At 41.4% G+C, this 26,545-nt stretch overlaps 1 protein-coding gene across 3 annotated transcripts in view; it reads left to right on the forward strand.

Annotated features, from left to right (window-relative positions):
• il1rapl2 (interleukin 1 receptor accessory protein-like 2) overlaps positions 1–26,545 on the forward strand; it is a 1,249,784-nt gene that overhangs the window by 865,751 nt on the left and 357,488 nt on the right. For all 3 annotated transcript variants that reach the window (XM_073057804.1, XM_073057805.1, XM_073057806.1), the window contains exon 6: positions 20,165–20,239. In XM_073057804.1, the coding sequence (XP_072913905.1) occupies positions 20,165–20,239 (75 nt within the window). The remainder of the gene's footprint in view (positions 1–20,164; positions 20,240–26,545) is intronic.

Genomic DNA, 26,545 nt, shown 5'->3' on the forward strand with positions numbered 1-26,545 from the left:
AAGGGATAATCTGTTTTAGAAATGGGCAATTTCTTCTCTGCGAGCATTAATTAAAAATGTTTAAAACATGACTAAGGCAAATTGACAAACAAATGCCCAGCATTCATATCCCAAGTCCCAAAGTGTATAAACTGTCAATGTACTTGTTGTATTAAAGCTACGTAGCTCTGTCAAAAAGTGGCTTCCAGAAATTATTAACCTCATGTAGTGTGGTTCAGATTTAGTACCTTGAATTGTAATTTGACTTTGCATTTTAAGTAAATTTAATCAGCTAATGCACCCTGTTCTGAAGTGTTATTCGTTTTCACCAGATGGCAGTCAAAACAAGATGAGTACATTTATCACACAATCTCGCTATGTGGTTAATCACAACTCAGAAAACCTAACGTATCTATAGCACCTTTCGTGAGCCAAGGATTGTCCAAGCAGCTCACTGCCAATGATGTGGTTTAGAACCATTCTCATTATTGCAATTGAAAAATCATATTGGCTCATTTTTGGGCATAGCAAGTTCCCAAACAGCAGTGTGACAAAAACACATTATGGGTGACATTAATGGAGGTATAACTATTGTTTGAAACACAAAGCCTCTTTACTTCGCTTAACATAGATGCTAATCATCAACACCATGAACAGTACAGAGATGAGGAGGAATTTCTTGAGAAAATCAATTCTAAAGTGGTGAATATGCAGAATTTATTGCCACAGATGACTGTGGAGGTCAAGTCATTGGATATAATTAAAACTGATTAACAACTTTAGGTTCTTGACTAGCAAGGGTGTCAAAGGTTACAGGAAGAAGGCAGGAGAATGGTGTTGAGGGGCAATAACAAGTTAGCTGTAGTAAACTGGTGCAGCAGACTCAATGGGCTGTATAACCTAATTCTGGTCCTATATCTTATGGTCTTATAGTACAACTTCCCTTCAGTAATGGACTAAAATTTTTGTTCTCGAGCCTCTGTGCCACAGCTATGGAGGTAGAATGTTGTAGTTTATGCTTGAACACACTGATACCAAAGGCAGGTTGTAGTTCAAGAACAAGTTGACCTTCTTCTGAAAATAGGCACCCAGCCATGAAGACGAGAAGGTGAGGAAGAATGCTGAAGAGGAATGCACCATTCACTGCTGAGTTTGCAGGACTAATCAGAAGTGGCAGTGAAGATAAAAGGTGGGTGTCCATGCCCTGAGCAAGGGAGGGGAATATCCTAAACACTGACCTGCTCCTGTGAGCCAAGGAACATCAGGCATGCTGGGAATGGAGGTTGGAAGGTTAAGCAAAGGGATATAGAGATTTAAATCAAACAGTCATCAGTCAAACAAGCTTCTCTCCAGAATGCTGGACTTTAATCCTAGAAGAACAGAGTTTTGCCTATCATGATGTTACTTTGCAATTAATGAAGTGCTTTTTAAATTGGAGTTACCATTTTACCAAAGGGAAAATCAAGTTCAAGTGCAAGTTTATTGTCAGCTGGCTGTAGATATATGCAACCAAACTAAACAATGTTCCTCTGGACCATGGTGAATCCACAATACATATATCACACACAGCAATAAAGCAAAACATTACCCCAAATGAGTTAATAAAATATAATTAAACAGCCAGCTTAAATGCAGAAGCTTTCATAAGAAAATTCCTATTATACAGGCATACAAAGGTACAATAGGATGAATGCATGCAAGCAATTTCACTTCAAGTTAGGTGAAACTAGAACTGGAAATCATAGAGTAGCTTTAGGGTCAAGGGTGAAATATTTTAGGGGAACATGAAAGGAATCTTCCTCACTCAGAGTGTGGAACAAGCTGGCAGCAGCTGTGATAAAGGTGTTTGGTTGCAACATTTAGAAATTTGGATAAGTACATGGATGGGAAAAATTAGGGGTCTATGGTCCAGATATGGGTCGATGGGACTAGTTAGAATAATGTATATGTTTTGTGGGTCCAGAGGAATGTTGTTCATTGGTTCATTTAGCTGTGTGTATATATGTGTATGGTGTGTGTATGTGTGTCTATATATATATATATATATATATAGTTAATTAATTAATAGATTGAAAGCAAAAATACAGGAGCCCAGGAAAATCTGTGAGCTTCATTTTTTACACTTTAAGTGAGATGTGCACGTACTACATGGTAGTATCATGACATATGCAATTCACTTACTTTTACACATAACCCCTAATGAATAATTTAAACGAGCAAGAATGCTTAATCAAACACTATATATTTACAAGGTTACTCAAATGTTACTGAAATATTAAATACACAACATGTACAGTCAGATGACAATTAACTTCACCTTGAACTTGAACAGTTTGGCATGGACTAGATGGACCAAAGGGCCTGTTTATGTGCTGTAGAGCTTTGGGACTATGACTCCACAGAAACTTGGTGTAAAAGGGATATCAGGTGCTGACCTTCATTGGAATGTACAAGCAGGGAGATTTTGATACACCTTCATAAAGTATTGATGAGGCCACAGTGAAAGTATAGCATGGAGTTTTGTTTGCCATCCAATAGGAAGGTCATGCACAGGATGCAGAGATACAGAGGTGGTTCAGCAGGATGCTGCCTGGATTAGAGAGTACTTGCTATAAGGAGATGCTTGAAAATCTTGCATGGTGTTATATGAAGCATTAGAGGGTGAGGGAAGCATGGATCAAGCAGAATCTTTTTTTTCCCCAGAGTAGAGATAACAAGTACCAAAAGATATGCATTTAAGATGAGATAGGTGATGTTTTAAGACCAAGTTTTATTTTATACAGAGTTGTAGGTGCTTGGAATGGCCTGTCGGGGTAGTGTTGGAAGCAGATAAATAAGTGACATACATAAAATGCTGAAGGAACTCACCAGATCAGTCAGCATCCATGGAAATGAATAAACAGTCGATGTTTCAGGCTGAGACCCCTCTTCAGGACTGAGAAGGATCTCGGCACAAAAGGTCAACTGTTCATTCATTTCTGTAGCTACTGCCTGACCTGCTGAGTTCCTCTGGCATTTTGTGTGTATTGCTCTGGATTTCCAGTATCGGTAGACATTCTTTGTTTAAGAATCTGTTAAATGGACACATGACTGTGTAGGAAATGGTGAAATATGGTTTGTGTACAAGCAGAAGACATTTTGTTTAATTCAACATCATATTTAATTCAGCATCAAAGGGTATGGGAAGAAGGCAAGGGAGTGGGAATGACTGGAAGAATTGTATCAACCCATGATTGATAGCAGATCAGACTCGGTGGGCTGAATGGCCTGCTTCTGCTCCTATATCTTACGGTCTTATATTTGATAGAGTCATCATAGGCCAAAGGTTCTGTTCCTGTGCTGTACTGTCCTACACTCTGCCTTATCTGAGATGCATTTTGCAAATATGATAAGAGAATAGACAGGATGGGTTTAGTTTCCAAGAATGGTGGAGCCTGAGGGGCATCTAATAAAAGTATTCAAAAATATGAAGGAACAGATAATGGAAACCTTTCCCCATGTCTAATATTAAAAGGCACAAGTTGAAGCTTAATAAAAGGTACAGAGATAATCTGTGGAAGAATTTTATTACCAAGAGAGTGGCTGGAATTTGGGGCTACCAAAGGCAGGTATTAATTGAGAGTATCTAGCCATGTACTTGAATTGCTAAGGCATAGGACTATGTACAGAAAAAAGAGGTTAGTGTAGGGAGATACTTGATAGTCAGTGTGGAGGTGATGATGGAAGGGCCTGTTCCTGTGCTGAATGAGCCTACACCTCAATGAAATGCACTCTGTGCTCAGTTCTGGTCGCCTCACTACAGGAAGGATGGGGAAACTATAGAAAGGGTGCAGTGGAGATTTACAAGGATGTTGCCTGGATTGGTGAGCATGTCTTATGAGAATAGGTTGAGTGAACTCGGCCTTTTCTCCTTGGAGCAGTGGAGGATGGGGGATGACCAGATAGAGGTGTATAAGATGATGAGAGGCATTGATCGTGTGGATAGTCAGAGGCTTTTTCCCAGGGCTGAAATGGCTAGCACAAGAGGGCACAGTTTTAAAGTGCTTGGAAGCAGGTACAGAGATGTCAGGGGTAAGTTTTTTATGCAGCAAGTGGTGAGTGTGTGGAATGAGCTGCCCGTTACATTGGTGGAGGCGGATACGATAGAGTCTTTTGAGAGACTCCTGGACAGGTGCATAAGAATATAAGAAATAGGAGCAGGAGTAGGCCATCTGGCCCATCGAGCCTGCCCCACCATTCAATAAGATCATGGCTGATCTGTCCATAAACTCAACTCCATCTACCTTCCTTTTCCCCATAACCCTTAATTCCCCTACTATATAAAAATCTATCTAACTGTATCTTAAATATATTTAGTGAAGAAGCCTCAACTGCTTCCCTGGCCAGAGAATTCTACAGAATCACCACTCTCTGGGAAAAACAGTTTCTCCTCATCTCCATCCTAAATCTTCTCCCCTGAATCTTGAGGCCATGTCCCCTAGTTCTAGTCTCACCTACCAATGGAAACAACTTTACTACTTCTATCTTATCTATCCCTTTCAAATTTTTGTATGCTTCTTTAAGATCCCCTCTCATTCTTCTGAATTCCAGTGAATACAGTCCCAGGTGACTCAATCTCTCTTCATAGTCTAACCCCCTCATCTCTGGAATCAACCTGATGAACCTCCTCTGACTGTCTCCAAAGCAAGTATATCCTTCCTCAAGCATGGAGTCCAGAACTGCACACAGTACTCCAGGTGCAGCCTCACCAGTACCCTGTATAGTTGCAGCATGACCTCCCTGCTCTTGAATTCAATCCCTCTAGCAATGAAGGCCAACATTCCATTTGTCTTCTTAATAACCTGTTGTACCTGCAAGCCAACTTGGAGCTTAGAATAATAGAGGGCCTTGAGTAACCCTAGGTAATTTCTAAAGTAAGTACTTGTTCAACACAGCATTGTGGGCCGAAGGGCCCATATTGTGCTGTAGGTGTTCTATATTTCTATGAAATTCAGAATCAGAGTTAGGTTTAATATCACCTGCAGATGTTGTGAAATTTGTTAACTTTCCGGCAGCAGTGCAATGCAATACAAACTAATAGAGGAAAATACTGTGAATTGCAGTAATTGTATATATCAAATCATTAAATTAAATAAGTAGTGCAAAAATAGAAATAAAAAAGTAGTGAGTTAGTGTTCATGGGTGCAATGTCCATTCATAGATCGGATGGCAGAGTTGAAGAACCTGTTCCCGAATCGTCGAGTGTGTGCCTCAATCCTGACAGTAACAAGGCATAGCCTTGGTGGTGGGAGTCCTTAATGATGGATGCCCCCTTTTTGAGGCATCGCCCCTTGAAGATGTCCTGGATACTACAGAACCTAGTGCCCTTGATGGAGCTGACTAAGTTTACAACTCTCTGCCACTTAGGTAGAAAAGAATAACAATCTAGAACAGGATGGATATATAATAATGTAGAAAATGTTCGCTTTGTAGGAAATAGGAGCATGTAAAACTATTAAATGTCACAAGTGCATAAAATGTATTGATGAAAGATAAACTGGCTAAGCTAACAACACAAAGGTTATAATGCAATTTTCTTTTGTTTTGCAATGGCAGCCAATTTTGCCACTTAGTTGATATGTAAACTGAAGTCATCATTGATTTAGCCTTGCAAGGTTAGGCCTTGTGATTGTTTCCTGGATTCTGGTGCCCAAAGCAATGCTGGTTTAAAAGGATGTGCTCTCCAGGTCAAATTTTTAAATAAAGAAACATTTTCCATTGGTATTTACATTGCCATAGGCCCTTGGAGTTGACCTAGTTCATTATCCAAACCTGTACAATTTTATTTCAAAGCCAGAACCAAACAGAAGGCCATTTGTCATGAGTCCAAGTTTTTTCAGGATCAAGTCTCTTTGGAATATTTTTCTTTCAAGTGCAGGAACTTTGAGGCCTGTCCTCAGACTAAGAATGGTACAAGATTATTATTTTCCTTCTCTCGCCACAGCTAGTTTGAACGTGAAGTCCACAGCTCTTATTTATATCCTATATTTCCTATCATGGAAGCTTTCCATAAGGTGAAGTAACTAGACATTGGATTTCAGATAATTGGAGCGGGAGAGCAAATTAATTTAATGAAAATTCCCAGTCCGCTGTAGAAATTGAGGAAAGTGTTACCACAGCAGCAGAGGCCTGATTGTATTTCCAAATATTAATTAACTATGGGGGGCCGCACTCATGTTTTGGCACTTAGTTGACAAGAATTATAGCTCTTATTTGCATTCTGAATCACCAGCTGTCTGCTTAAGATGGACGACCTGCTTTCTTTTCATTTGTCATTTCTCCACTAGACCTTTTTCAAGTGTAAAGAAAGATTAAAGCAGCCCAAAAATAAGATGGGTAAAATTGCCTTTTTCTATGGTATTAATCACAGATTATTCCATAATTAGAATCAAGTGTAATGTCACTGGCATAAGTCGTGAAATTTGTTGCTTTGTAGCAACAGTACAGTGCAATGTATTTACATTAAAAATATAGAAATTACAATTATATACACAATAAGTCATGAGAAGAGGGCATGTGCTGGGTGGTGGGGATCCTGAATGATGGGTGCTGTCCTTTTGAGGCATCGTCTTTTGAAGGTGCCCACAACACTGAGGAGGCTAGTGCTTATGATGGAGGTGGCTGACTTCACAAGCCTCTGTAGCTTTTTCTGATCCTGCACAGTGGCCCTTCCAGTCGAGAGAGTGATGCAACCAGTAAGAATTCAAGGGAATGTAATGTTCATGATTACAGCTCTGCACTGATTCTGCAGCTTACGGACAGTACAACTCATGTTCTCTGAGTTATTCATTTATGTATTTGCACAGTTTATCTTCATTTGCATGTTGGTTGTTTGTCAGTCATTATTTATGTGTAATTTTCCATTAAAAATGAATGGGGGAAGGAACTTTAACTTTCGTTACCTATAGAGAAATGGGAGAAATTTTTTCAATTAGTTAACTTTTCTTCTATTTGTGCTAAACATACGTTGATTCAATTTAAAGTGGAGCATAGGGCTCATATGTCTAAAGATAAATTAGATCATTCTTACTCATATAAATTTTCCATTGATTCTATTCTATGTCTTTATTTCACTGTGAATGCCTGCAAGAAAATGAATCCCAAGATATATATGGTGACACATATGAACTCTGATAATAAACTTACTTTCAATCTCAAGCTTTGAACAGGACACAGCATTATGCAGTATTTCCTTAAATGGTTTAATGGTTCGATTAAATATCAGAGAATGTGTATAGTATACAACCTGAAATCCTTCCTCATTGCCAACATCCACAAAAGAAGATAAATGCTAAAGAATGAATGGCAGAAAATGTTAGAATCCAAGCACCCCCCCCCACCACCACCCCTGACACACAAGCAGCGGTGAAAGCATCAACCCCAATGCACAGTTGTCTCCCTCTTCGACACTGCGCTCCTGTAATTCACAGAACCTTTTCTTCTTGTGAATTTAAAACAATTAATATAGGCTGGCATATCTACTGTGGTGCAAAAACAATTAAGATTAATTCAGACCATGTTGTTAGTACTAGCTGTTCAATGGTGGATCTCAGCAGGAGAAATGAAGCAAACTACATGTTGCAATTAAGTCAGTCATTTAAAACTGGAATTATCGTAAAATATTTCCTGTAAAGTAATAGTTTAAAACCATATCCTGGATGTTTGAAAACGAGGACTAAAGATAACAGCTCCAGTTTTCAATTGGTGAATAGGTTTATTATTGTCAAATGATCTGAGGTACAGTGAAAAACTTTGTTTGGTACGCCACCCCTGGAGATAATTTCCTTTCAACAGTGCATTGAGGTAATGCATAGGAAACACTCACAAAATGCAGAATGAAGTGTTACAGTTACAGAGAAAGTGCAGTATTATTATTATTATTATTATTATTATTATTATTATTATTATTATTATTATTATTAGAGACACAGCACAGTAACAAGCCCTATCAGCAAAGAGTCGGTGCCACCCAGTTACACCCATGTGACCAATTGCATCTTTACTTTGAACTTTAAAATTTGAGGGAGGAATACGGAGCACCCAGAGGAAACCCATGCATTATTATTGGGAAGAACTTGTTGGTTTCTGATTCTTTTTAATCGAAGGTTCTTTTGGTAGTCAAAAAAGAGGCGCAAAACCTACTGCTTCATGTTAGTTTTAATAAGTAGAACAAAGATGATTGAAAACAGACAGTAACAGATAGTAGGGGAACTGAAATAAGTAAAGATGGCATGCTGACACATTCAGTTCTTTTTGTACCATAGATAAGAAGCATTCCATTTAAACATATAGATAACTGTAAACCATTTAGATAGCTCCCATTCAAATAATGTGATACCAGAGAAATTTCTAAACTTGCAAAGAATTGTAACCACTGGTGGAGACACTGAACAAGTGTATGTACATACTGTGACCACTAGGTCGGTAAACAGTTACATGTATATAGGCCATATAAATACAAGTAGACAATTAATGGTTAAACTGCACAGAATATAACAATTAAACACTCTAATGTGGAGACCATGACTGTCCATGTCATATGACACAGCAACAACGATAATGATGATGATGGAATGCAACATTAACGATAGGTCTGACAGCTCTGCTCAAGGATTTTGATAGTTAACTGTGGACTTGATAAGTTACTAATACAAGTAGGCCAAATTCGAAGGTGTTTGGAGTAAGATATAGTGGGATATCAGAGGTAAGTATTTTTTACTCAGAGTATGGTGGGTGCATGGAATACCCTGCCAAGGGTAGTGGTAGAGGCAGATACATTAGGGACATTTACAAAACTCTTAGATAGGCACATGAATAATAGGAAAACAGGGGACTATGTGGAAGGGAAGGGTGAAGTGGATCTTAGAGGAAGTTATAAGTCAGCACAATATCATGAACTGAAGGATCTATACTGTGCTGTAGTGTTCTATGTTCTATGTTGTGTAATGTAAGATCAAAACAACTCTGTATGAAGATTCTAAGAGTTAATTGTGGCACTGAGATGTTTCATAAAAAAAGTGTATAATGTTGCATTTTAAAATTAAATTATTCTGTTCAAAAGCAAAGCATTTCAATCAGAATTATTGTACCAATGACTTTAATTCAGAGCAGTCAGTTCTTAGGATTAGTTCTTACTGCAGGATAACAATCGGTTTTCGATTACATTTTCAATCAAGTGGACCAGTCTTGAATGAAATTTTTTTCCTGAAGTATTACCAGAAGGAAAACAGCACGGAATTATTCATCACAGATTGTTTTCATGTGCCTTACACACTTAACAAAGTACTTTGGACAACAGTGGCCATTATATAGAGGGAGGTATTGCTGTTTCCTGCTGTCGAGCGAGTTTTAACAATTAGTAAGTAGACAAGTGACCAGTAACTTAAGTATCCAGTTCGAAAGCTTAATTGGGATACTCTCCGGAGTTTTAAGAATCCAATATGTATTGCACAAAAAAACACAGAATGTGCTGGATATGCTCATTGGCTCAGTCAACATTCATTGGAGAGAGTAGCAACGTTCATGTTCAGATCACTGATATAATATCTTGAATACGGCTTTTGCATAGTACTCTAGTAATTTTATGTATTGCACTGTACAGCTGAGGAAAAAGTAACAAATTTCATGACATATGTGAGTGATAATGAATCTGTGTCAGATAGAGCAATAGAACTAGTGTATATGGATTTCAGCAAGCATTTGATAAGGTACCCCATGCAAGGCTCATTGAGAAAGTAAGGAGGCATGGAATTCAAAGGGACCTTGCATTGTGGATCCAGAATTAGCTTGCCCACAGAAGGCAAAGAGTGGTTGTAGACGGGTCATATTCTGCTTGGATGTCGGTGACCAGTGGTGTGCCTCAGGGATCTGTTCTGGGACCCCTTCTCTTCGTGATTTTTATAAATGACCTGGATGAGGAAGTAGAGGGATGGATTAGTAAATTTGCTGATGACACAAAGGTTGGGGGTGTTGTGGATAGTGTGGAGGGCTGTTCAGAGGTTACAGCGGGACATCAATGGGATGCAAAACTGGACTGAGCAGTGGCAGATGGAATTCAACCCACATAAGTGTGAGGTGGTTCCTTTTGGTAGGTCAAATATGATGGGAGAATATAGTATTAACTGTAAGACTCTTGATAGTGTAGTGGATTAGAGGGATCTTGGGGTGCGAGTCCATAGGACACTCAAAGCTGTTGTGCAGGTTGACTCTATGGTTACGAAGGCATGCGGTGCATTGGCCTTCATCAACCATGTGATTGAGTTTAAGAGCTGAGAGGTAATGTTACAGCTATATAGAACCCTGGTCAGGCCCCACTTGGAGTACTGTGCTCAGTTCTGGTCACCTCACAACAGGAAGAATGTGGAAACTATAGAAAGAGTACAGAGGAGATTTACAAGGATGTTGCCTGGATTGGGGAGCATGCCTTATGAGAATAGGTTGAGTGAACTGGCCCAAGTTGATTGGAAAAGTAAACTAAATGGAGGGACAGTAGAGCAGAATTGGATGAAATTCCTACAAGAAATAAGGAGAGTGCAGGAAAAATATATTCCAAGAAAAAAGAAAATCATTAAAGGAAAAGTGACACAAATGTGGCTAACAAGAGAAGTTAAGGCTAAAATAAAAGCAAAAGAGGCAGCGTACAAGGCAGCAAAAATCAATGGGAAAACTGAGGACTGGATGAATTTTAAAAATTTACTGAAGGAAACTAAGAAAGACATTAGGAAAGAAAAGATGAATTATGAAAGAAAATTGGCAATTAACATAAAAAAGGGCACTAAGAGTTTTTTTTAAATATATGAAGAATAAAAGAGTGACACGGTTAGATATAGGACCTATTGAAAAGGATGCTGGAGAAATTATAATGGGTAACAAAGAGATGGCAGAGGAATTAAATGAGTATTTTGCATCAGTCTTTACAGTGGAAGATATTAGCAACATACCAGATAGTCAGAGGTCTCAGGGAATAGAATTAGGTACAGTCAAGATTACTAGAGAGAAAGTGCTTGAGAAGCTAAATGGGCTAAGGACAGATAAGTATCCCGGACCAGATGAAGTGCATCCATGGGTTCTGAAGGAGGTGGCTTTGGAGATTGTGGAGGCATTGGATATAATCTTTCAGGAATCAGTAGACTCTGGCATGGTTCTGGAGGACTGGAAGGTCGCAAATGTAGTTCTGTTGTTTAAGAAAGGTGGGAGGCAGTAAAAAGAAAATTACAGACCTATTAGTCTGACATCGGTAGTTGGAAAGTTATTGGAGTTGATCCTCAAGGATGAGATTATGAAATACCTTGAGGTGCATGACAAGATAGGCCCAAGCCAACATGGCTTCATGAAGGGAAGATGCTGCCTCACCAACCTATTGGAATTTTTTGAGGTAATCTCAAATAAGATTGATAAGGGAGAGGCTGTGGATGTTGTGTATTTGGATTTCCAAAAGGCCTTTGGTAAGGTGCCGCATAAGAGGCTGCTTAATAAGATGAGGGCCCATGGAATTACAGGAAGTATATTGGAATGGGAGGAGCATTGGCTGATAGGCAGAAAGCAAAGTGTGGGAATACAGGGATCCTATTCTGGTTGGTCGCCGGTTACTAGTGGTGTTCCGCAGGGGTCGGTCTTTTTACACTGTATATCGACGATTTAGATTATGGACTAAATGGTTTTGTGGCTAAGTTTGCGGATGACACCAAGATAGGTGGAGGAGCAGGAAGTGTTGAGGAAACAGAAAGGTTGCAGAGAGACTTAATCAGTTTAGGAGAGTGGACAAAGAAATGGCAGATGAGATACAATGTTGAGAAATGTACGGTTGTACGTTTTGGAAGAAGAAACAATCGGGCAGATTATTACTTAGATGGGGAGAAAATTCAAAAATTGGAAGTGCAAAGGGACTTGGGGGTCCTAGTGCAGGATACCCTAGAGTTTAACCACCAGGTTGGATCGGCAGTAAGGAAAGCAAATGCTATGTTGGCATTCATTTCAAGAGGAATGGTGTATAAGAGTAAGGAGGTGTTGATGAGGCTCTATGGGGCACTGGTGAGACCCCATTTGGAATACTGTGTGCAGTTTTGGGCCCCCTATCTTAGAAAGGATGTGCTGATGTTGGAGAGAGTTCAGAGAAGATTCACTAGGATGATTCCTGGAATGCAGGGACTAACATATGAGGAGCGTTTGTTGGCTCTTGGATTGTATTCATTAGAGTATAGAATAATGAGAGGGGATCTCATAGAAACATTTTGAATGTTCAAAGGGTTGGACAGATTAGATGTGGAAAGACTGTTTCCCTTGGTGGGTGAGTCCAAGACAAGAGGTCACAGTCTTAGAATTAGAGGGTACCCATTTAAAACAGAGATGAGGAGAATTTTTTTTAGCCAGAGGGTCGTGGATTTATGGAATTTGTTGCCACATACAGCTGTGGAGGCCCAATCATTGAGGGTGTTTAAGGAGGAGATTGATAGGTATCTAATTAGTCAGAATATCAAGGGATATGGGGGAAAAAGCCAGAAATTGGAACTAGATGGGAGAATATTTTAGCTCATGGTGGAGTGGCGGAGCAGACTCGATGGGCCAAAAGGCCTACTTCTGCTCCTTTGTCTTGTGATCTTGTGAACTCAGCCTTTAGTCCTTGGAGTAGTGGAGGTTGAGAGGTGACCTGATAGAGGTGTATAAGATGATGAGGGGCATAGATCGTGTGGATAGTCAGAGGCTTTTTCCCAGGGCTGAAATGGCTAACACAAGAGGGCACAGGTTTAAGGTGCTTGGAAGTAGGTACAGAGGTGATGTCAGGGGTAGGTTTTTTACACAGAGAGTGGTGAGTGTGTGGAACGGGCTGCTGGCAAGGTGGATACGGTAGGGTCTTTTAAGAGACTCCTGGACAGGAACATGGAGGTTAGAAACATAGAGGGCTATGGGTAACCTTAGGTAATTTCTGAGTAAGACATATTCGGCCCAGCTATGTGGGCTGAAGGGCCTGTATTGTGCTGTAGGTTTTCTATGTTTCTATATACCTAGATTGATTGCATGTCCATAAAGTGACACTAGGCACAGGAGTGTCTGTACATAAGATGATGACAGGAAATAATAAAGTAGTGGTGGAGGGGGTGTATAAGGGTGGTTAGTGGGTGGAAGTTTTGTTTAGCCTTACTGCATAGAGAAAGTAACCATTTTGGAGTCTGGTGTTCCTGGCATCTATGCTACGAAACCTCCTTCCTAATGAGAGTGGAACAAAGTCCAAAATTAGGGTGGGTGGGATCCTTCGTGATGTTACTGGCCCTTTTCCAGCACATTTCTGTATATATGTCCTTGATGGTGGTTAGGCCAGTGTCGGTGATGCTTTGGACAGCTTTAGCTACCCATGATAGAGCCTTCCTCTCTGCTGCAGTGCAGTTTCTGTACCATGCAGTGACACATCACATTAGGATCTTCTCTACTGTGCATCTGTGAGCAGTGTCTATTGCACATGATGTCTGTGCTGAACATGATGTGGCATTGTCTTCCACACAGACATCATGGATCTGTTCCTGTGCGTAACTTCTCTATGTTGTGTTCTTCATTAATCAGAACAGGAGAAATAGCAAAAGAATTGTTGTGGTGAAGGAGCAACAAATGCAAAATGCTGGAGGAACACAGTAGGTCAGGCAGCATTTATGGAGAGGAATAAACATTTCGCCATGAGACCCTTCATCAAGACTGGAAAGGAAGGGGGAAGAAGCCAAAATAAAAAGGTGGTGGGGCGGGGCAAGGAGTACAAGCTGACAGGGGATAGGTGAGACCAAGTGAGGGGCAAGGTAAGTGGGTGGGGCAAGGCAGGCGAAGTGAAAAGTTGGGAGTTAATGGGTGGAAGAGGAAAGGGCTGAAGAAGAAGTCTAAAAGCAGAGGAGAGTGGACCATGGGAGAAAAGGAAGGAGGAGGAGCACCAGAGGGACGTGGTGGACAGGTCAAGTGAAGAGAAGGGATGAGACGGGATGCAGAATGGGGAATGGAAAAAGAGAAGTGGAGGTGGGGGCGGAGCTGGGAGAAGAAATTCTTGAAGTCGGAGAAATTGATGTTAATGCAGTCAGGTTGGAGGCTACCCAGACCGAATATGAGGTGTTGCTCCTCATTCCGAGTTTGTCCTCGTCATAGCAGTAGAGGAGACCATAGATAGACATATTGGAATGGGAATGGGAAGTAGAATTAAAACGTTTGGCCAGCAGAAAATGCCTCCTGCTGTTGCAGACAGAGCAATGGTGCTTAAGAAATGATTCACCAATCTATGTTGTGTCTGCCCAAGGTAGAGGAGGCCACATCAGGAGCACCACATAGTGTAGATGACTAAGACAGACTTGCAGGTGAAGTGAGTCCTGATAAAGAGTCTCGGCCTGAAACATCGACTGTACTCTTTTCCGTAGATGCTGCCCAGCCTGCTGAGTCCCTCCAGTATCTTGTATGTGTTGCAGCTGAAGTGGTGCCTCAGCTGGAAGGACTGTTTGGCTGATCCTGTTTTTCCTCAGACACTGCCTAGTCCTTTAAAGTATCTGCAAGTCTTTTTTTGTGTGTTTATTTCAGATTTTGCATATCTGCAGATTGTGTTTTTAATTTCCAGAATAGAACACAGGATTGTAGTTCTTACTGTTGCAAGTCGTGTTAATAAGCTCCCATTGTTTCTTGTCACGTTTGGGAAACAATAATTGCAGGCTGTCAAGCACTTTAAAGAACTAGGTTAGCTTTCCCAAAGGATTTAACAAGATGACAATTTTTAAATAATCATCAACTCTATCGAGTGTTTTCTAAACCATTGTTACAGGAAACTCTATTGTCTTCCTCGCAAACAATGGATTACACTGGAGTGAAGACATCCTTACAGAACTGAAACATCAATTTAAAATGTTTAATGTGTTCTAAGAGATTCTAGCTGGTAAGCTCCTACCTGATGGTAGCAATGAAAAGAGGGCATGTAACAGATGGCTAGTGTCCTTAATAATGGAAGCCATCTTCTTGAGGCATTAACTTTTGAAGATGCTGTCTACAATGGTGCCCGTTATGGACCTGTCTGAGTCTACTACAAGCCTCCACAGCTTTTTCTGCTCCTCTTCTCATTCTTCTGCTGGTCTTTCTGCTGTGGGACTGTGGCTTCCCTTCATGCTGCGAAGTTCAGGACTTGCAGTACTTCATTAAAGTACTGAAAAGCTTGTCAACATCCCAAGCCTCACTAAGACGTGCACACTGAAATCCCCACGCAATGTCTTTGAGGCAATCTTTTATGCTGCATTCAGTCTGCACAGTTTTTGAATGAGTAATTTTAACTCAGCTTTTACTATATTATAATAGGCATAGTGTTAGTAATGCAGTAATGGGGGTCAGTAAAGCAGTGATGGGGCGCCGCAGTAGCATAGCAGTTAGTGCAACACTATTATAGCTCCGAGTGTCAGAGTTCAGAGTTCAACTTTGAGGCCATCTCTAAGGTGTTTGTACTTTCTTTCAGGACATGTGTGTCCTCCCACAGTCCAAAGATGTACCAGTTAGCAGGTTAATTGGTTGTTGCAAATTGTCCTGCGATTAGGTTAGTGTTAATTAGGTGGGTTAGTGGGAGGCATGATTCATTGGGCCTGAAGGGCCTGTCCTGCATCTCTAAGTAACTAGGTAAACAAACAAATAAATAAGTAATTATCATATTTCACATTTCCATAGCGTCCTGCAACATAGAATGAAGCCATTTGGCCCATCATGTCAATGCCAGTGTTCGGTACAATCCCATCAGTTCCATTCCTTCTCTTATCTTCCCGTAATCTTTTCTCTGTCAGGTACTCAGTATCCTGATTCTTCTGTGTTTGCCAACAATAGGGCAATTCTTAACGTATCAACTAGAACAATTTTGGGATGTGGGAAGAAACGGGGAAAGTACAAACTCCACACAGTCAGCACAAGAGGGCAGGATTGAACCGAGATCATTGGAGTTGTGTGACTGGCAGCATTCCCCACCACACCACCTTCTGATGTATGACATAACGATGTATAGACCGCGAAAGAGCCAAAAAAGGAGCTGCAGCTCTATTGCATTCAGCTCACACAAGAGAATGGGAAAGTGATAGACAGGAGCTTATAGGTAGGTGGTCCCCCCTAGATTGCAGGAGGCAGATAAGTAGGTGATTGTCAGGAGAAAGAAGTGAAGTGGGCAGCCAGTGCAGCGTACCTCTCTGACCTATCCCCTCAGTAATAAGTAATAATTTGCATACTGTTGAGGGGAACAACCTACCTGGAGGGAGTCGTGGTGACTGAGTCTCTGGTACTGCAGCTTAGAACAGAAGAGAGGTGAAGGGGACTGCAGTGGTGATAGGAGACTCCATAGTTAAAGGGATAGAGCTGAGATTCTCTGGGAGCGATAGAGACATCCAGATGATGTGTTGCCTCCTAGATCCCAGGGTCAGGGACGTCTCAATTCAGGTTCATAGCATTCTATGGGGAGAGTGACCCACCAGAAGTCTTGGTACATATTGGCACCAATGACATGGGTAAGAAAGGTGAGAGACTTCAGGGAGCTAGTTAGAAAGCTGAATAGCAGGACTCCAGGGTAGTAATATCTGGATTGATGCCTGTGCCATATGCCAGTGAGAGTAAGCAGCATTTGGTTGATAAATGTGTGGCCGACAAACTGGTGCAGGGGGCTGTATCCACCACTTTTTGTAGATTTTTCCATTCTTGGGCATTGGTATTTCCATACCAGGGTATGATACAACCAGTCAGGATATCCTCCGCTGTGCAGCTATAGAAGTTCGTCAAAGTTTTAGATGACCTAACAAAATCGACGTTAAGTTGTACTTCAGCTCTTTCTTTATCATGATGTTTGTCGTAAGCTGACAGAATCTCAGAGCAGTTGTATCAACTTTGGTCAGTGAAAGGATTTGATTAATCTTCTGTACCAGGGCACCACGGTAACGCATCAGTGGGGTGACTGTAGTGCAGATTAGGACGGTGGAGTTCAAAGGTAATTTCTGATACCATCTGGAAAAAGGTTGTATGTCTTCCCTGTGACCATGTGGGGTTACTCTGGGTGCTCTGGTACCCTCCCACAATCCAAAAACATGTACGGCTTATTAGGTTAATTGGTAGTTATAAATTGTCTTGTAATTAGGCTAGGCTTAAATAGGTGGGTTGCTGAGCATTGCGGCTCATGGGGCTGGATGGTTCCGACCCATGCTGGATCTCCAAATAAAATAAAAATAGTAAACATGGATTAACAAATTTCTCAGTGTGAAATGCAGAGAATAATTGAAAACAGAATGAAGCCGGAGCGATTCTGTTACGTTCTCAAACTCTGTGAAGGAATCAATCACTTTATACTGCCATGGGACTTTGTTTTGTTAATACGTGCTTTTGAAAAGAATTTGGGATTGTTCTCCTTTATGTAGAGTAGGCTGAAGGTAGAATTAGAGATGTTAAATTATGAAGGATTTTAATAGCAAAGGGGATACTATCCCCCGACAGATAGGATCATGCCTGAGGGGCTCCGTTTTAAAATAATTAGCTACTCGTCAGAAGGGAGAGATATTATTAATATCAGATTTTGTTGGAGTCAGGAAAGCACAGCTCAAGAGGGCAGAAGAAGTATATTTAATTGTAATTTTAGAAGGGGAATAAGGTGCATATTTAAATAAAAGAAAATAAATTGCCTGGCTGTGAGGAAAGGGAATGGTTCATCATACAGATAAAATAGTTCTTTCAAGGACCTTATGATGGCCAGATTGAGTTCATTCTGTGATGTAACAATCAGTTTATTCTTATGTGACTCAGAAATCCCAAATTATTCACACCTACTACTTGGCATTACTTACTCGGCAAAAACAACTTCAGAATAAAGTTTATTATCACTGACATATGTCATGAAATTTGTCATTTTGCAGCAGCAGTACATCGCAGTACATAAGTATAGTATAAAATAGGAAATATATATGTATATATATAGATTGTGTATTTCTTATTCTAATTTATAGTGCATTTATGTAGTCCATTGTACTGCAAATATATATATAAAAAAACAGTGGGGAAGAAGCTGTTCCTAAAATTACACACACAAACTGCTGTAGGAAATCAGCAGGCCCCGCAGCATCTATGGTAAAAATGTACAGTCGATGTTTTGGGCCGAAGGGTGTGGGCCAAAACGTCGACTGTACTTTTTCCCATAGATGCTGCCTGGCCTGCTGAGTTCCTGCAGCAGTTTGTGTGCCTCGCTTGGATTTCCAGCATCTGCGGATTTTGTCCTGTCTGTTCCTAAAATGTTGAGTGTGTGTCTTCAGGTTCCAGATGGTGGCAGTGGAACGATCCCAGAGACAGCAAATGAAAGGACTACTCCGTTCACCTGATTCCATGCAGGAAAACAGAACACAACTTGTTCTTAGAATCAAAGCTAAGGAAGGTGCCACCTTAGAAAGACGGTGTCCCCAACAAATTCTCACCCCCCTCCACCCCCCAGTGCATCACAAATGTATTTGTTATGCACCCAGTCCTGTAGGGGGATAATGGTTTGGAACTTAAATCCCCACCCATCTCTAGTATCTCTGCCTTAATCCAAACCCAGAGCCTCTTTTCGTTAGTCCGAGCTTCCTCTGGGTTGACTTCATAATAGTTGGAATTTGGTTATTACTGTCGCACGGGTGCATAATTTTAAAATGATTGGAGGATCGGGTGAGAGAAAGCCTGATTTTTCTCGCTTTCCCTCGAATGTTCATTCCTTCTCCGTAGCGCCAAGGCTGTGAATTGATCTGGCTGTTGTGCATCTCTGCTCCGCTGGTGTGGCGAACTGAGTGAGGACCAAGGCTTGGGCCTACTCCAGCTGCTCTGGGAGCAGATCGAGGAATCAGTCTGGTTTAAGATGCAGTTGGCTTGCTTATATTGTTTTCACAATGTGTACGTGTTTTTACTCTCTCTGCGCAATAGTTTTTGTTTTTTTTAATTTAATTAGGTTATTTGTGTTGCTTACTTTGTGGCTGCCTTTTAGCAGACAAATATCAAGGTGTATAATTTATGCATTCTTTGATAATAAATGTGCTTTGAAAGTATAGTCGGGGGGGATGTCAGAGAAAGTATTTTACACAGGGAGTGGAGGGTGCGTAGAACATACTGCCGGGGGTGGTGGTAGCAGTAGAGGCAGATGCATTACGGACATTTAAGAACCTCTTAGACACATGGATGATAGAAAAATGGAGGGCTATTCCAAAGTGAAGGGTCAGATTGATCTTAGAATAGGTTAATAGGACAGCTCAGCATCATGGGCTGAAGAGCAGGTACTGTGGGATAGTGTGCTATGTACCAAGATACAGTGAAAAGCTTGTCTTGCATACTGTTCATACAGATCAACTCGTTACACAGTGCATTGAGGCAGACCAAGGTCAAACAGTAACAGGAGACAATGTTTATGCTACCTCACGTCGTTGTGCGCCTCAATTCCAACATCCTCCACCAATGTGAGAGTGTCCTCAGCTTTGTTGAGAGAGAGAGAGAGAGAGAGAGAGAGAGAGAATGAGAATGAATTTGCCACTACAGTGACTTCCTCCTCTCCCCAACCTTTGACAGGATTCAACATTCAAAAACAAGTGTAAAGGAGAATAAATGATTGCTTCTCCAGATCTGATGCAACACAAAGAAACCACAAAAAGCATAAAGAGCACAATAAATATAAATATTAAAACAGCCCTATAAAACATACTGTACAGGTAACTGTTATACAGGTAGCTTCTTTGTATGTATATAAAGTGACTGTAGATGATGTGGTGGGGCGGGCTAATGGGTGGAGGTGTTTATCATCCTGATGGTTTGGGAGAAGTAGCCATTTTTGAATCTGGTAGTCCTAGTGTGGGTGGATACTACATAGCCTTCTCCCCTGATGGGCGTGCAATAAACGGTGCACAACCAGGGTGGGTGGGAGCATTTGTGGTTTTGTTGGCCTTTTCCTAGCACCTTTCTGTAGACATGTATTTGATGGTGGGTTGTCTGGTGCTGGTGGTGTGGCAACCTGTTTTACGTATCCATGGGATCAGGCTAGTGTCGATATATTTAAAGGAAAGAACCATATTACGCTCAGGTATGCGAGGTGGTTCATTACTATTCATTTGAGCTGAAATCTTGCACACTGTGGTAACACATTATAATCAGCTCTGGGCCTTCTTTTATCTTTCAGCTGTTCTCACCGACAAACTACCTGAGCTGCTGGACCCCCTTGAAAATCAACAAAGTGTCGTCGAGGTCCAGTTGGGTGAGTAGCTTCCTGGGAAAATCACCCTTAACATCTCCACTGTAAACACTGAAATTGTTCCTCTTGTGTTGGATAAATATCATATTCTTCCCATACCATTCCCTTCAGTAATTTATGTCCTTTTCAATCCCCAATGTGGATTTGGCTGAATGAGGAAAAGGCTGAAACAGGGATGTGTGCTGCGATTCTTACTCGACAAGAGAGAGACCAAGGTTCTCCCAGCATGTGGCTATCCCATTGCACTTCGGATGCGCTGATGCCTATGATGTCCCCAGATGCGAGATATGTGGCTGTAGAATTTGTGGCTGTGAGGGACTGCATTCATGAAAAAAAGATGTATGTTGCGATTATGTTGGATCTATAACCTTAATCTCAGTCAGGCTTTCCAAAGCTGTCTACCACTTTGAGATGGGGTTCTGTAAATAACACAGTTGAAAGAAAAATAATCTGGTGTTTTTTTTTTGATTAAAAGAAAATGGTTGGTTATTTTGTTAAGGTTACACATTGATGGAGCATGTTATTGTGTTATTCGAATGCTCAGCTTTCTGCCCTGGAACAACGCGTAATGGGTCAGCATCCAAGAAAGAACAAGAAAGGATGAAGTTGATAATGAATGACACATATTTAATACTGGAAAGAAAATCAAGCAGCCTACTGTACAACTTTCTTCTCTGTTACTTACTTTTTCATTAGTAATTTTGCTAGTGATCTTTTCTGACAATTAGCAGCCTTTCAGTCAATAACAAGCATTGTGTTGGATCTCCAGCTTGACTCCATACTCACAAAACAATTACTGGAGGGAGGAATTATTGGTTTAGAAATAAATGGCCTTCCACCAGGTGTGGAAGGATCGCACTATTGTTCAATGCTTTAAAGTGGACATTGAGGATTGCAGATGATCTGAAATTGCTGGGATCTGGTTGTCTACTTAGTTTTTCATCATTTGGAATTTTGAAGCTGACTCTAAAGAAGTACATAGTGAGGAGAGAGGGTTTCACTGAGCTTTTGTTGAAGGTTCCCAGGAGGGATACGTGTCTGTGATAGCGGGCCTAGGAGAACACATGGAGTAAGTCCTGATAAAGAAATGAAGCCCTGGATGTCGGAACCCATGTTGGTAATGGCTAGAAGTTGCATGACCTTTGCTTCTGTGAGTCACCTCAGGGGGATCCCTTGCTTGGACTGACAGGAAAAGTGATCACATTTGGACTGAGGGGGAGATACTATAGACCAGGGGTGCCCAACCTGGGGTCCATGGCTTCTTGAGTAATGGTATTTGTCATGACATAATGGCATGAAAAAGGTTGGGAACCCCGGCTATGGACAAAGGAGAGGGGAAAAGAGAGAGAGAGAGAGACTAGTGGAAGGGGATGCAAGATAGGCACTACTGTAGCCACGGTACCTGAGGATGAGTGATGTAACTGAAGTACCAATGTGGTTGCTGTCGAAGGAAATGTGACAGCAAGTCAAATCAAGTCAAGTTGCTTTTTATTGTCATTTCGACCATAACTGCTGGTACAGTACACAGGAAAAACAAGACTATGCTTTTCAGGACCATGGTGCTACATGAAACAGTACAAAAACTAGACTGAACTACGTGAAGACAACACAGAAAAAAACTACACTAGACTACAGACCTACCCAAGACTGCATAAAGTGCACAGAACAGTGCAGGCATTACAATAAATAATAAACAAGACAATAGGCACAGTAGAGGGTAGCAAGTTGGTGTCAGTCCAGACTCTGGGTATTGAGGAGTCTGATGGCTTGGGGGAAGAAACTGTTACATAGTCTGGTCGTGAGAGCCTGAATGCTCCGGTGCCTTTTCCCAGATGGCAGGAGGGAGAAGAGTTTGTATGAGGGGTGCGTGGGGTCCTACATAATGCTGTTTGCTTTGCAGATGCAGCATGTAGAGTAAATGTTCGTAATGGTGGGAAGAGAGACCCCGATGATCTTCTCAGTTGACATCACTATCCGCTGCAGGGCCTTGCGAGCCGAGATGGTGCAATTTCCGAACCAGGCAGTGATTCAGCTGCTCTCAATACAACCCCTGTAGAATGTGATGAGGTTGGGGGATGGGAGATGGACTTTCCTCAACCTTTGCAGGATATGGTTCACATGGGTAAATCAGAGTACTAGAAATGACAGGAAATTTGTAGGTTAATCAGTGTCAACAAAAACTTGGCAAGCAAAATTTATAGCTTTCCCTCACATAAAAAGTTCCCTCCTTTAACTTTGCAATTAATTCACCTTTCAATTTGCACTTTTGTTGTGATCTTCATTGGGGAATGGCATTCAGTCATTCATCACCTGAGAGGAAAAGAAATTTAATGAGAAAATGTGTATGGTGTTTGACTTTTCAATGAAAGTACCACTCTGGGTTTTGCCTCATATTCTCTGGATTTCTCATCTTATCCTTTTAAATAGATAAAAAATTCTTTAAAGGAATGTAAATTTAATTTGTTTTTACTTTGCTTAATCTTGTACAAGTTTAGTATTTCAGGTGGCTGCAATTAATTTTTGAGAACATTAAGATATAGCTTTGATTAACCTGATGATTCTCTAAAATGTGAGATGCAATATACACTATTTTATGAATTTGAATTTTGACATAATCTGTCATTGTCTTAAAATTCAAAGTCAATGAGTTTTTGGTCTGGCCAAGTTCCACTGGATTAGCGCACAGCCCAAATTCAGTAGAAACCAGATGCCCTCCTCAAAGCAGTTCTGATCTTCACTACGTGGCTGAGGGAAGAGTGCTGCCAAGTGTAGCCGACTCCCACATCTGGAGGGCGCCTGGAAGTTTGGCCTGTGGTAAATTAGACCGTTTTGCTGCGCCGTGTATTCTTGAAATGCCAGTCGATGTGGAATTGGCTCTGGGCTTCCAAGTTGCTGAATCTGATTTCTCAAAAGGTGAGAAGTCTAGCTTTAGTCAGCTCGTTCACTGGGATGGAGATGGGGTGAAGAGAATGGAGCCGTTTGCTGCAACCCTTCCTCTAATATTTTTCTGGTTCCTTTCCAATACCAAGTCCTAATAAGAGGTTTGAAGATAAGTCTCTGGAGCAAGCCAGTTAACTCTAATGTTCAATAATAAGGTATATAAAATTATGAGGGGTATAGATAGGGTTAATGCAAACAGCCTTTGTCCATTAAGGTTGGGTGAGATTAGAACTAGAGGCCATGGGTTAAGGGTGAAAGGTGAAATATTTAAGAGGAACACGAGAGGAACCTTCACTCAGATGTTGGTGAGAATGTGGAATGAGCTGTGAGTAGAAGTGGTGTTTACAAGTTAAATTCCAGCATTTAAGAGAAATTTGGATAGGTACATGGATGGTTATCGTCCATGTGCGAGTCAATGGGACTAACCAGAATAATATTTCAGCATGGACTAGAAGGCCCGAAGTCACGTTTCTGTGCTGTAGTGTTCTATGACTAAGTTGTGGCTGACCATATGCCACATCAATTTTTATGTGAAAACCCCAAAGAATTCCACAGATTCCTAAAGTCTTAAATGAAGGAATCCTTTAGTCCTCCGGTCTGGGAAAGCCAGCACTCAGCTCCTCTTGATCAAGCACTCAATGAATATTTTGACAACACTTTGGATTCTTATGAAGACTGTACCATTGTATTCAGTCCCTTACAGCTTTCTCATCCTCAGGATCCAACAAGTAAACTTTTTTTGCACTCGGTCAAGGTATACCAGAAGTCTGTATGTTTCCATCCTAGTCTACATCCTCAGGGTGGTCACATTTCTGTCATCTTGCTCCATAGTTTCCTCTACTGCCATAACGAGGCTACTATCAGGTTGGAAAAGCAATCGTTTATGTTCCACCTGGGTAGGCTCCAACCTGACAGCATGAATGTGACTACACTGAAAACAAGTGAAAACAACACAGAGAAAAAAAAGGCTAGACTACAGACCTACCCAGGACTGCATAAAGTGCACAAAACAGTGCAGGCATTACAATAAATAATAAACAAGACAATAGGCACAGTAGAGGGCAGTAAGTTGGTGTCAGTCCAGACTCTGGGTATTGAGGAGTCTGATAGCTTGGGGAAAGAAACTGTTACATAGTCTGGTCGCGAGAGCCTGAATGCTTCGGTGCCTTTTCCTATATAGCAGGAGGGAGAAGAGTTTGTATGAGGGCTCTGTGGGTTCCTTCACAATGCTGTTTGCTTCGCGGCTGCAGTGTGTAGTGTAAATGCCCGTAATGGCAGGAAGAGAGACCCCGATGATCTTCTCAGCTGACCTCACTATCCGCTGCAGGGTCTTGCGATCCGAGATGGTGCAATTTCCGAACCAGGCAGTGATGCAGCTGCTCAGGATGCTGTCAATACAACCCCTGTGGAATGTGATGAGGATGGGGGGTGGGAGATGGACTTTCCTCAGCCTTCACAGAAAGTAGAGACGCTGCTGGGCTTTCTTTGCTAAGGAGCTGGTGTTGAGGGACCAGGCGAGATTCTCCGTCAGGTGAACACCAACAAATTTGGTGCTCTTTATGATCTCTACCCAGGAGCCGACGATGTTCAGGAGGGAGTGGTTGCTCCGTGCCCTCCTGAAGTCAACAACCATCTCTTTTGTTTTGTTCACATTCAGAGACAGGTTGTTGGCTCTGCACCAGTCCGTTAGCCACTGCACCTCCTCTCTGTATGCTGACTCATCATTCTTGGTGATGAGACCCACCATGGTTGTGTCATTGGCGAACTTGATGGTGTGGTTCGAGCTGTGTGTTGCAGCACAGTCATGGGTCAGCAGAGTGAACAGCAGTGGACTGAGCACACAGCCCTGGGGGGCCCCCGTGCTCAGTGTGATGGTGTTGGAGGTGCTGCCTCCAATCCGGACTGACTGAGGTCTCACAGTCAGGAAGTCTAGAATCCAGTTGCAGAGGGAGGTGTTCAGGCCCAGTAGGCTCAGCTTTCCAATTAGTTTCTGAGGGATGATTGAGTTGAATGCTGAACTGAAGTCTATGAACAGCATTCAAACATACGTGTCTTTTTTGTCCAGGTGGGTTAGGACCAGGTGGAGGGTGATGGCAATGGCGTCGTCTGTTGAGCGGTTGGGATGGTACGCAAACTGCAGGGGGTTCAGTGAGGGGGGGCAGCAGGGCCTGATGTGCCTCATGACGAGTCTCTCGAAACACTTCATGATAATGGATGTGAGTGCAACAGAACGGTGATCACTGAGGCAGGACTACCTGGTTTCATTTATCACCTGCCAACTTATACTCTTTCATCTTCCCAGATATTCTTATTCTGGCATCTTCCCCCTTCCTCTCCAGTCCTGTTGAAAGGTCTTTGCCTGAAACATCGACTATTTATTCCCTTCCACGCATGCTGCCTGACCTTCTGAGATCCTCCAGTATTTTGTGTGTTGCTCCATGTTTTGATTACTGTTATAAAGTTTGAAGCATCGGTGGATATCCTATCGAGGTAACAGAGTCAACATGTCAGTCAAGGTACATCAAATCACTCCCTTTGTTCTTCATACTACAGCATTTGTATTGGTTTATTATTGTCACAAGTACCGGTATACAGGAAAAGTCTTTAGTTTGCATGCCAGCCATAGGGACCATTCCATACTGACTCAATGTATAGCACTGTGCAAAAGTCTTCAGCGTATGTAAAAAAAATTGTAAAGCGAAGATTCTTTCAAAACGAATGAAACAAAAATTTACTAAATATCAAAGAACTGAACAGTAAAAGAAGTAAATCAAATCAATCTTTGGTGTGACCACCCCTTGTCTTTAAAACTACATCAATATACATTCTTGTGCAATGTTATAAGAAAAATGGCTGGTATGTTGTACCAAGCATCTTGGAGAACTTACGACAGTTCTTCTGCAGACTTTGGGTGTCTTGCTTGCGTCTGTATCTCCAGTTAATCCAGGCGACCATGATGATGTTGAAATCAGTGCTCTATGCTGGCCACACCATCTGAAACTTTATACAACAATCTAAGGTGCATGTGGTACTAAGGTGCAAGAAGTACTTTTGTACTTCAGACAGATTATTCCAAAACATGGCATGCAAAAGCCATAAGACAGACACTTTTCACTATCTCTTAGTACATGTGACAATAATAAAACAAAATAATCTCAGTATGAAAAACACCCAGTGTGACTTGTTGTATCTCAACTGACATCTTGAGCCTGTACCCTATACAGGATTATGAACTAATTTGTGAAACTAAGAGTCTATAAACCATGGTTTGGTACAACTTGATTAACATTCGACTTACTTAAGCATGCATTAATACCATTGACTTCTAATAACTTAATATTTGAGCTACAGTTCCAATTTATTGCTTCT

This window comes from Hemitrygon akajei, chromosome 10 (assembly GCF_048418815.1).
Source record: "Hemitrygon akajei chromosome 10, sHemAka1.3, whole genome shotgun sequence".
Taxonomy (NCBI): domain Eukaryota; kingdom Metazoa; phylum Chordata; class Chondrichthyes; order Myliobatiformes; family Dasyatidae; genus Hemitrygon; species Hemitrygon akajei.